The sequence below is a fragment of the Aythya ferina genome, assembly GCF_964211825.1.
Source record: "Aythya ferina genome assembly, contig: HAP1_SCAFFOLD_1417, whole genome shotgun sequence".
In the NCBI taxonomy this organism is placed as follows: Eukaryota; Metazoa; Chordata; class Aves; order Anseriformes; family Anatidae; genus Aythya; species Aythya ferina.
This window is the reverse complement of record NW_028180692.1, coordinates 461-11,105: the sequence shown is the minus strand read 5'-3', so window position 1 is coordinate 11,105 and position 10,645 is coordinate 461. Positions and strand designations below refer to the sequence as shown.

Below are 10,645 nucleotides of genomic sequence, written 5' to 3'. Positions count from 1 at the left end.
CCCCCAGGACCCCCAAGACCCCCCCAGAACCCCCAAAACCCCTCAAAACCCCCAAGACCCCCCCCAGGACCCCCAAAACCCCCCAAAACCCTCAACACCCCCCCCAAACCCCAACCAGAACCCCCCCAGCCCCACCCAGGACTCCCCAAGACCCCCCCAACCCCACTCTAGGACCCCCCCAGGACCCCCAGACCCCCCAAAACCCCCCACCCCCCCCCAAACCCCCTCCAGAACTCCCCCAACCCCCCCCCATCCCCCCCCATCCCCCCCATCCCCCCCCAGGACCCCCCCATCTCCCCCAGGACCCCCCCCATCACCCCCCATGACCCCCCAGGACCCCCCCCCCCCCCAGGACCCCCCCAGCCCCCCCTACCCGTGCTCTGTGCCTGGCTCTCCTCCCTCCTCCTCTCCAGCTCCTTGCGGTCGTAGTTGAGGCGCTTGAGGCAGAGGATGCCGTAGTGCAGGCTCACCCTGGGGGGGGGGGGGCACTTTTCTTTTTGGGGGGGCCACGTTTCTTTTTGGGGGGGTCATTTCTTTTTTTGGGGGGTCAATTTTTCAGGGGAGAGTCCCTAAAAAATCGGGGGGGGCTCCCCAGCCCTTGGGTAGAGCCTGGATTGGGGTTGCACCACATTTTTTTGCCCCCCCCCCAATTTTTTTTGCCCCCCCCCCAATTTTTTTGCCCCCCCACAATTTTTTTACCCCCCCCATATTTTTTTGTGCCCCCCCCTTACCAATAGAAGGATTTTACCACCCTGAACCACCCCCACACCCCCCTCTTGCTGCAGTCCCCTATATCCCCCCATGCCCCCCACACCTCCCCATGCCCCCTCCCCAATTTTTTTGCTCCCCCCAAATTTTTTTTGCCCCCCCACCAAATTTTCTGCCCCCCCCCGTACCGATGGAAGGAATCGACCCCCTTGACCTACCCCCACACCCCCCCTTTTACTTTGATGCTTGAGCTCGTGAGCATCCCCCCATGCCCCCCATACCTCCCCATGCCCCCTCCCCAATTTTTTCGCCCCCTCCCCAATTTTTTGCTCCCCCCCCAATTTTTTTACTCCCCCCCAAATTTTTTGCCCCCCCCCTTACCAATAAAAGCATTCCACCACCCTGAGCCACCCCCACACCCCCCTCTTGCTATGATGCTCGAGCTCCTGAGCATCCCCCCATGACCCCCCATGCCCCCTCCCCAATTTTTTCGCCCCCCCCCAAATTTTTCTGCCCCCCCCCGTACCGATGGAAGGAATCGACCCCCTTGACCTACCCCCACACCCCCCTTTTGCTATGATGCTCGAGCTCCTGAGCATCCCCCATGCCCCCCATACCTCCCCATGCCCCCTCCCCAATTTTCTGACCCCTCCCCAATTTTTTTGCCCCCCCCAATTTTTTTACCCCCCCCCGATTTTTTTACCCCCCCCCTTACCAATAAAAGCATTCCACCACCTTGACCTACCCCCACACCCCCTTTTTGCTATGATGCTCGAGCTCCTGAGCATCCCCCCATACCCCCCATACCTCCCCATGCCCCCTCCCCAATTTTTTTGACCCCCCCCCAATTTTTTTACTCCCCCCCCAAATTTTCTGCCCCCCCCGTACCAACAGAAGGATTCCACCACCCTGAGCCACCCCCACACCCCCCTCTTGCTATGATACTCGAGCTCCTGAGCATCCCCCCATACCTCCCCATGCCCCCTCCCCAATTTTTTCGCCCCCCCCCAAATTTTTCTGCCCCCCCCGTAACGATGGAAGGAATCGACCCCCTTGACCTACCCCCACACCCCCCCTTTTTACTTTGATGCTTGAGCTCGTGAGCATCCCCCCATGCCCCCCATACCTCCCCATGCCCCCTCCCCAATTTTTTCCGCCCCCTCCCCAATTTTTTTGCTCCCCCCCAATTTTTTTACTCCCCCCCCAAATTTTTTGCCCCCCCTTACCAATAAAAGCATTCCACCACCCTGAGCCACCCCACACCCCCCTCTTGCTATGATGCTCGAGCTCCTGAGCATCCCCCCATGACCCCCCATGCCCCCTCCCCAATTTTTTCGCCCCCCCCCCAAATTTTTCTGCCCCCCCCCGTACCGATGGAAGGAATCGACCCCCTTGACCTACCCCCACACCCCCCTTTTGCTATGATGCTCGAGCTCCTGAGCATCCCCCCATGCCCCCCATACCTCCCCATGCCCCCTCCCCAATTTTTCTGACCCCTCCCCAATTTTTTTGCCCCCCCAATTTTTTTACCCCCCCCCGATTTTTTTACCCCCCCCCTTACCAATAAAAGCATTCCACCACCTTGACCTACCCCCACACCCCCTTTTTGCTATGATGCTCGAGCTCCTGAGCATCCCCCCATACCCCCCATACCTCCCCATGCCCCCTCCCCAATTTTTTTGACCCCCCCCCAATTTTTTTACTCCCCCCCCAAATTTTCTGCCCCCCCCGTACCAACAGAAGGATTCCACCACCCTGAGCCACCCCCACACCCCCTCTTGCTATGATACTCGAGCTCCTGAGCATCCCCCCATACCTCCCCATGCCCCCTCCCCAATTTTTTCGCCCCCCCCAAATTTTCTGCCCCCCCCGTAACGATGGAAGGAATCGACCCCCTTGACCTACCCCCACACCCCCCCTTTTTACTTTGATGCTTGAGCTCGTGAGCATCCCCCCATGCCCCCCATACCTCCCCATGCCCCCTCCCCAATTTTTCTGACCCCTCCCCAATTTTTTTGCCCCCCCCAATTTTTTTTACTCCCCCCCAAATTTTTTGCCCCCCCCTTACCAATAAAAGCATTCCACCACCCTGAGCCACCCCCACACCCCCTTTTTGCTATGATGCTCGAGCTCCTGAGCATCCCCCCATACCCCCCATATCCCCCCCAATTTTTTTGCCCCCCCCAAATTTTTTTCGCCCCCCCATCAAATTTTCTGCCCCCCCCCGTACCAATAAAAGCATTCCACCACCCTGAGCCATCCCCACACCCCCCTCTTGCTATGATTCTCGAGCTCCTGAGCATCCCCCCATGACCCCCCATGCCCCCTCCCCAATTTTTTCGCCCCCCCCCAAATTTTTCTGCCCCCCCCCCGTACCGATGGAAGGAATCGACCCCCTTGACCTACCCCCACACCCCCCTTTTGCTATGATACTCTAGCTCCTGAGCATCCCCCCATGCCCCCCATACCTCCCCATGCCCCCTCCCCAATTTTTTCGCCCCCTCCCCAATTTTTTTGACCCCCCCCCAATTTTTTTACTCCCTCCCCAATTTTTTTGCCCCCCCCTTACCAACAGAAGGATTCCACCACCCTGAGCCACCCAAACACCCCCCTTTTGCTATGATGCTCAAGCACATGAGCATCCCCCCATACCTCCCCATGCCCCCTCCCCAATTTTTTCGCCCCCCCCCAAATTTTTCTGCCCCCCCCCATACCGATGGAAGGAATCGACCCCCTTGACCTACCCCCACACCCCCCTTTTGCTGCAATCCCCCATGTCCCCTATATCCCCCCATGCCCCCCATGACCCCCCATGCCCCCTCCCCAATTTTTTCGCCCCCCCCCCAAATTTTTCTGCCCCCCCCCGTACCGATGGAAGGAATCGACCATCTTGAGCTGCCCCCGCAGCTCCTTCTTGCTGAGGTGGTCGAGCATGCGGGCGTCCACCAGCGACTCCATGAAGTAGCTGCGGTACTGGGGCAGCCCCAGGCTGGGCAGCCACTCGTTGCCCACCCACTCGTGGTTCATGTCCCCATACGCCAAAATCTGGGGGGGGGGGACACGGGGGGGTCGGTGGAAGCCGGGTCTGCGCTTGTGCAAAGCCCCCGTGCTCGTGCAAAGCCCCTGTGCTCGTGCAAGGGGGTGTAATTGTGCGAAGAGCCTGTGGTTGTGTAAGGGGGTGTAATTGTGCAAAGCACCAGTCCTCGTGTAAGGGGCTGTACTTGTGCAAGGCTCTGTCCTTGTGCAAAGCACCAGTCCTTGTGCAAGGGTCTGTGCTTGTGCAAAGCCCCTGTGCTCGTGCAAAGCCCCTGTGCTCGTGTAAGGGGGTGTAATTGTGCAAAGCACCAGTCCTCGTGCAAGGCCCTGTCCTCGTGTAAGGGGTTGTACTTGTGTAAGGGGCTGTCCTCGTGCAAAGCCCCTGTCCTCGTGCAAGGGGGTGTAATTGTGAAAAGAGGCAGTTCTGGTGCATGGCGGGGTCGTTCTATAAGGGTCTGTCCTCGTGCAAGGGGCTGTACTTGTGTAAGAGTCTGTCCTCGTGCAAGGGTCTGTCCTTGTGCAAAGCCCCTGTCCTCGTGTAAGGGTCTGTCCTCGTGCAAGGGGTTGTACTTGTGTAAGGGTCTGTCCTCGTGCAAAGCACCAGTCCTCGTGCAAGGCTGTGTCATTCTATAAGGCCCTGTCCTCGTGTAAGGGTCTGTACTTGTGCAAAGGCCTGTCCTTGTGCAAGGGGCTGTAATTGTGCAAAGCACCAGTCCTTGTGCAAGGCTGTGTCTTTCTATAAGGGTCTGTACTTGTGCAAGGGCCTGTCCTCGTGCAAAGCACCAGTCCTCGTGCAAGACTGTGTCCTTCTATAAGCCCCTGTCCTCGTGCAAGTCCTTGTCCTTGTGCAAGGGTCTGTCCTCGTGTAAGGGGTTGTACTTGTGTAAGGGTCTGTCCTCGTGCAAGGGGCTGTCCTCGTGTAAGGCTCTGTCCTCGTGCAAGGCACCAGCCTAGTGCAAGGCCCTATCCTAACACAAAACCCTGTCCTTGTGCAAGGCCCTGTCCTCGTGTAAAGGTCTGTACTTGTGCAAGACCCCTGTCCTCGTGCAAGGCCCTGCCCTCGTGCAAGCCCCGTGCCCCCCCTCCGTGTGCCCCCCCCCCAAACCCTACCTGCTCCCAGCTGATCTCCTTCGTCTCCTGGCAGCAGGAGGGGAGGAAGGGGAGAGGCGTCAGCGGGGCCCCCCCGACCCCCCCATCCCCCCCCCCCCCCCATCCTCGTGCGTTGCACGCCGGTGCACACTCACTGGCTTGGTGGTGGCCGTCAGCGACTCCATCTCCTCGTGCGTCATCCACACGTTGCCCGTGGACTGCAGGGGGGGGGCATTCAAAAGGGGGGGGGGTCACGGCACGGAGAGGCCCCGTGCAAGGCCCTCGTGCAAGGCCGTGCAAGGTCCCCGTGGGAAATCAGGTAAGGCCCACGTGCAAGGCTCCCATGCAAGGTCCCCGTGCAAGGTCGGCGTGCAAGGAGGGGCAAGGTCCTCGTGCAAGGTCGTGCAAGGTCCCCGTGCAAGGTCCACGTGCAAGGCTCCTGTACAACGCAGTGCAAAACCCCCTTGTGCAAGGCCCTAGTGCAAAGTGGTGCAAAGTCCCTGTGCAAGGCAGTGCCAAGCCCCCCGTGCAAGATCCCCGTGCAACGCAGTGCAAAATCCCTCCACAGCGCCCTGTGAGGTCCTTGTGCAAGATCCTTGTGCAAGATCCTTGTGCAAGGCTCCTTGTGCAAGGTCCTCGTGCAAATCAGCACAACCACTTGTGCCAAACACCCCAAAACCTCTTTATACCATGCCTCGTGCAAGCAACATCCCCATGCAGGGCACAGAGTATCACAATGATCCTCGTGCAAGCTCCTTGTGCAAAGTCCTTGTGCAAGGTCATTGTGCAAGGATCCTTGTGCAAGATCCTCGTGCAAGACAGCACAACCACTTCCACCAAGCACCACACCCCCCTCCTTCACCCCACCTCCCCACACGGGGCAAAACGAAGCTCCCCACGCAAAACCCTGGTGCAAAACCCTGGTGCAAAACCCTCGTGCAAAATCCTTGTGTAAGATCATTGTGCAAGGATCCTCGTGCAACATCCTCGTGCAAGACAGCACAACCACTTCCACCAAGCACCACCCTGCTCCTTCACCCCACCTCCCCACATGGGGCGAAACGAAGCTCCCCGCGCAAAACCCTGGTACAAAACCCTCGTGCAAGGCTCCTCGTGCAAAACCCTCGTGCAAGACCCTCGTGCAAGACAGCACAACCACTTCCACCAAGCACCACCCTGCTCCTTCACCCCACCTCCCCACCCAACCTCCCCATATGGGGCAAAATGAAGCTCCCCGCGCAAAACCCGGTGCAAAATCCCTCGTGCAAGGCTCCTCGTGCAAAACCCTGGTGCAAATCACCGTGCGAGAGGAGGCGGGGGCCGAGGGGCTGGTGAGCGACACCATCTCCTGGATGGCCAGGCGCAGCTTGAGGCGGTGCAGGGGGTTGCTGATGCCCAGCTCGCGCTGGATCTCGGTGTCCGACAGGTTGGCCATCACCGCCCCGCTGCGCACGTTGGCCCGGCAGGCGGCCACGTACCAGGCCGGCATCCCCACCCACAGCTGCGGGGGGGGGCGGGGGGGTCAGTGTTTTGAAGCCCGACGCCCCCCCCGTGCCCCCCCCCGGGGACACCCCCACCCATGGGTGCTGGCGGCCAAAGTGTGGGTGAGCGCGATCCATGGGTGGTGGCACCCAAGGAATGGGTTATTTCCCCTTAAAATACTCCAAAACGTGGGGTTGGGGGCAAAAAAAATGGGTTATGACCCCCCCAGGACACCCCCACCCATGGGTGCTGTCACCCCCCTTAGGTACGTTGTCACCCATGGGTGCTGGCACCCAAAGTGTGGGTGAGCGCAATCCATGCATGGTGGCACCCAAGGAATGGGTTATCCCCCCTAAAATACACCAAAAGTTGGGGGGGGCACAAAAAAATGGGTTATGACCCCCCCAGGACACCCCCACCCATGGGTGCTGGCGCCCAAAGTGTGGGTGAGCGCGATCCATGGGTGGTTGCACACAAGGAATGGGTTATGCCCTTTAAAATATCCCAAAACATTGGGGGGGGGGGCACAAAAAAATGGGATATGACCCCCCCAGGACACCCCCACCCATGGGTGCTGGGACCCCCATGCATAGGTGCTGGCAATCCATGCATGGTGGTACTCAAGGAATGGGTTATGCCCCTTAAAATACTCCAAAATATGGGGGGGGCACCCAAAAAATAGGTTATGACCCCCCCAGAATGCCTGCACCCATGGGTGCTGTCAGACCCCTTAGGAACGCTGGCACCCATGGGTGCTGGCACCCAAAGTGTGGGTGAGCGCGATCCATGGGTGGTGGCACCCAAGGAATGGGTTATTTCCCCTTAAAATATCCCAAAACACTGGGGGGGGGCACAAAAAAATGGGATATGACCCCCCCCAGACACCCCCACCCATGGGTGCTGGCACCCAAAACCTAGGTGACCCCTACGGGACCCCTAGACCAAGGGTGGTGGCACCCAAGGAATGGGTTATCCCCCCTAAAATACACCAAAAGTTGGGGGGGGGCACAAAAAAATGGGTTATGACCCCCCCAGGACACCCCCACCCTTGGGTGCTGGTGCCCAATGTATTGGCCACCCCCCTTGGGACACCCCCACCCATGGGTGCTGCCACCCAAACCGTGCATTACGCCCCCCCAAAACCTGGTTTACCCCCCCCAAAAGATGGGTGACCCCCCCAAAATGTGGGTGACCCCCCCCAAAATATGGGTGACCCCCCCCAGACCCCCCCCCCCCACCCATGGGTGCCCCCCCCCCCCCCCCCACCTCCAGCCAGGAGACCACCGTGGGCCCGTCCCAGGCAGCGAAGGGCAGCCCCTGCCTGCACGCCTCCTCCAGCAGCTCGTGCCTGGGGGGGGGGGGACACATTTTTTTTTGGGGGGGGGCACCCAGGGACCCCCCTGACCCCCCCCCATCAGCACCCAAAATTTCTACCCCCCCCCCACAATGGGTTCCTGGGAAAAAAAAACACTAAAATGTCCCAAAATCCACCCAAAAAACACCCAGAGCCCCCCCCCAGGAAAAATTCTGGACCCCCCCCCCAAAAAAAAAACCCTAAGAGACCCCCCCAGCTTGCCCCAAGCCCCCCCCCCAAAAAAATGAGACCCCCCCCAGACCCCCTAACCCCCCTCAAATCACCCCAAAACCTGCCCCCTCCCCCCCCAAAACTGCCCCCCCCCTCCACAGGTGCCCCCCCTCATAAAAAAATTGCCCCCCCCGATAAAAAATTGCCCCCCCCCCGAAAAAAATTCTTCCCCCAGCACCCCCCCAGACCCACAACCCCCCCAACCCCCCCCCCCAGACCCCAAAACCTGGCCCCCCCCTCCACAGGTGCCCCCCCGAAAAAAATAATTGCCCCCCCCCTGAAAAAAAATTGCCCCCCCCCCCCCAAATAATTGCCCCCCCCCCCTCACTTTTTCTTGCTCCTGCGGTCCTTCTCCCCCCCCCCCCGGCAGCTTGGCCAGCCCCAGGGCGTCCGGGGGGGGCAACTCCTCCGAGGGGGTCCCGGCTGCGGGGGGGGGGCACAAAAATTAAGGGGGGGGGGGCACCGAGGGGGGGGGGTGCAAGGTGGGGGGGTCGTGGGGGGGGTTCTTAAATTGGGGGGGGTCCAGGGGGGTCCTGGGGGGGGGGTCTTTAAATTGGGGGGGGTTGTGGGGGGGGGTCCTGGGGGGGGTCTTTAAGGTGGGGGGGGTCCTGGGGGGGTCTTTAAATTGGGGGGGGGCCTGGGGGGGTCCTTAAATTTGGGGGGGTCCTGGGGGGGTCCTTTGGGGGGGGTCTTTAAATTGGGGGGGGGCTGGGGGGGTGTTAAATTGGGGGGGGTCCAGGGGGGTCCTGGGGGGGGGGGTCTTTAAGGTGGGGGGGGTCGTGGGGGGATCCTGGGGGGGGTCATTAAGGTGGGGGGGTCCTGGGGGGGGGTTCTTAAATTGGGGGGGGCCTGGGGGGGGTCCTTAAATTGGGGGGGTCTTGGGGGGGGTCTTCAAGGTGGGGGGGCCTGGGGGGGGGTCTTAAATTGGGGGGTCTTGGGGGGGGGTCCTTAAATTGGGGGGTCCTAGGGGGGTCTTGGGGGGGAGCCCTTAAATTGGGGGGGGGTCCTGGGGGGGTTCCCTAAGGTGAGGGGGTCCTGGGGGGGTTCTTAAATTGGGGGGGTCCTGGGGGGGGTCTTTAAATTGGGGGGGTCCGGGGGGGCTCCTGGGGGGTCCTTAAATTGGGGGGGGTCCTGGGGGGGTCCCTAAGGTGGGGGGGCCTGGGGGGTCCTGAGGGTGCTTGGAGATGGGGGGGGGGGGTCCCAAAATTTTTTTTGGGGGGGTCCCTAATTTTATTGGGGGGTCCCCAAAATTTTGGGGGGGTCCCTAAATTTAGGGGGGGGGTCCCCAGGGCACAAACCGGGGCCGTTGAAGCTTGGGGAGGGGATTTTTTTTGGGGGGTGGATTTTTTTTTTTGGGGGGGGGGGTCTCAGATGGGGGGGGGGGGGGGCTCACCCAGGGGGGGTCCGTCGCGGGGGGGGGCCCCGGGGCGCCCCTTTTCCTTCTTGCCGAAGAGGCGCCCGATGGAGGATTTGATGCTCTTCTTTTTGGGGGTCTTCTGCAGCGCCTCGGGGGGGGCCTCGGGGCCCAGCCTGGGGGGGGGCAAGGGGGGGGGCACACCTATGACCCCCCCACCCCAAAACTTCCAAAGCCCCCCCCCCTTCGGTTTTAATGCTGCCCCAAATGAGGCCCCCCCCCCGCCCCCTTCCCAATCTTCCTGGGTTTGAGCCCCCCAGGAGGACCCTGAGACCCCCCCCCCAGTGCCCCCCCCCCCAAAAAAAATTTCCATCACCCTGGGACCCCCCCAAAATTTTCCATCACCCAGTGCCCCCCCAAATTTTAAATCACCCCCCCCCCAAAAAATTCCATCCCCTTTCCCCCCCAAAGCCCCCCCGGGGCCCCCCCAAATTTAAATCCCCCCCCCAAAAATTTCCATGACCCAGCCCCCCCCCAAAATTTTCCATCACCCTGGGACCCCCCCCAAAAAAATTTCCATCACCTTGGGACCCCTCCCAGCCCCCCTCAGCCCCCCCCAGTGCCCCCCCAATTTAAATCACCCCCCCCCAAAAAAATTTCCATCACCCAGAGCCCCCCCCAAAAAATTTTCCATCACCCTGGGACCCCCCCAAAAAATTTTCCATTATCCAGTGCCCCCCCCAAATTTAAATCCCCCCCCCAAAAATTCCATCCCCTTCCCCCCCCCCAAAAGCCCCCCAGCCCCCCCCCAATTTTTACCCCCCTAGGCCCCCCCCCAAATTTTTATCACCCTGGGACCCCCCCCAGCCCCCCCAATTTTTTGACCCCCCCCCCCAATTTTTGTCCCCCCCCCAGGCCCCCCCCCCTAAATTTTTATCACCCTGGGACCCCCCCAGCCCCCCCAAATTTTTGCCCCCCCAAATTTTGCCCCCCCCAAATTTTTGCCCCCCCCAGGCCCCCCCCCCTAAATTTTTATCACCCTGGGACCCCCCCCAATTTTTTGCCCCCCCCCCCAAATTTTTGCCCCCCCCCAAATTTTTTGCCCCCCCCAGGCCCCCCCCCCCAAATTTTTATCACCCTGGGACCCCCCCAGCCCCCCCCAATTTTTTTACCCCCCCCCAATTTTTTGCCACCCCCCCCAATTTTTGTGCCCCCCCAGGCCCCCCCCTAAATTTTTATCACCCTGGACCCCCCCCAATTTTTTGCCCCCCCCCCAAATTTCCCCCCCCCCCCCCCAAATTTTTTTGCCCCCCCCCCCCCTTACCCCACTCTCGCCTCGCGCCCCTCGTCCAGCGCCGCCCCCCCCCGCTCCACGCGGGTTGCCCGGGGGG

At 60.8% G+C, this 10,645-nt stretch overlaps 1 protein-coding gene across 1 annotated transcript; it reads right to left on the bottom strand.

Annotated features, from left to right (window-relative positions):
• Positions 1-373: 373 nt before the first annotated feature.
• On the bottom strand, positions 374-9,430 carry LOC311429603 (liprin-alpha-3-like; the record flags this gene model as incomplete). The annotated part of the gene is made up of 9 exons (XM_084540699.1): positions 374-471; positions 3,578-3,753; positions 4,855-4,881; positions 4,989-5,051; positions 6,134-6,334; positions 7,582-7,663; positions 8,229-8,323; positions 9,199-9,212; positions 9,294-9,430. Coding segments are annotated over 9 exons (893 nt in total), but the record flags the coding sequence as incomplete, so codon positions are not given.
• Positions 9,431-10,645: the final 1,215 nt, after the last annotated feature.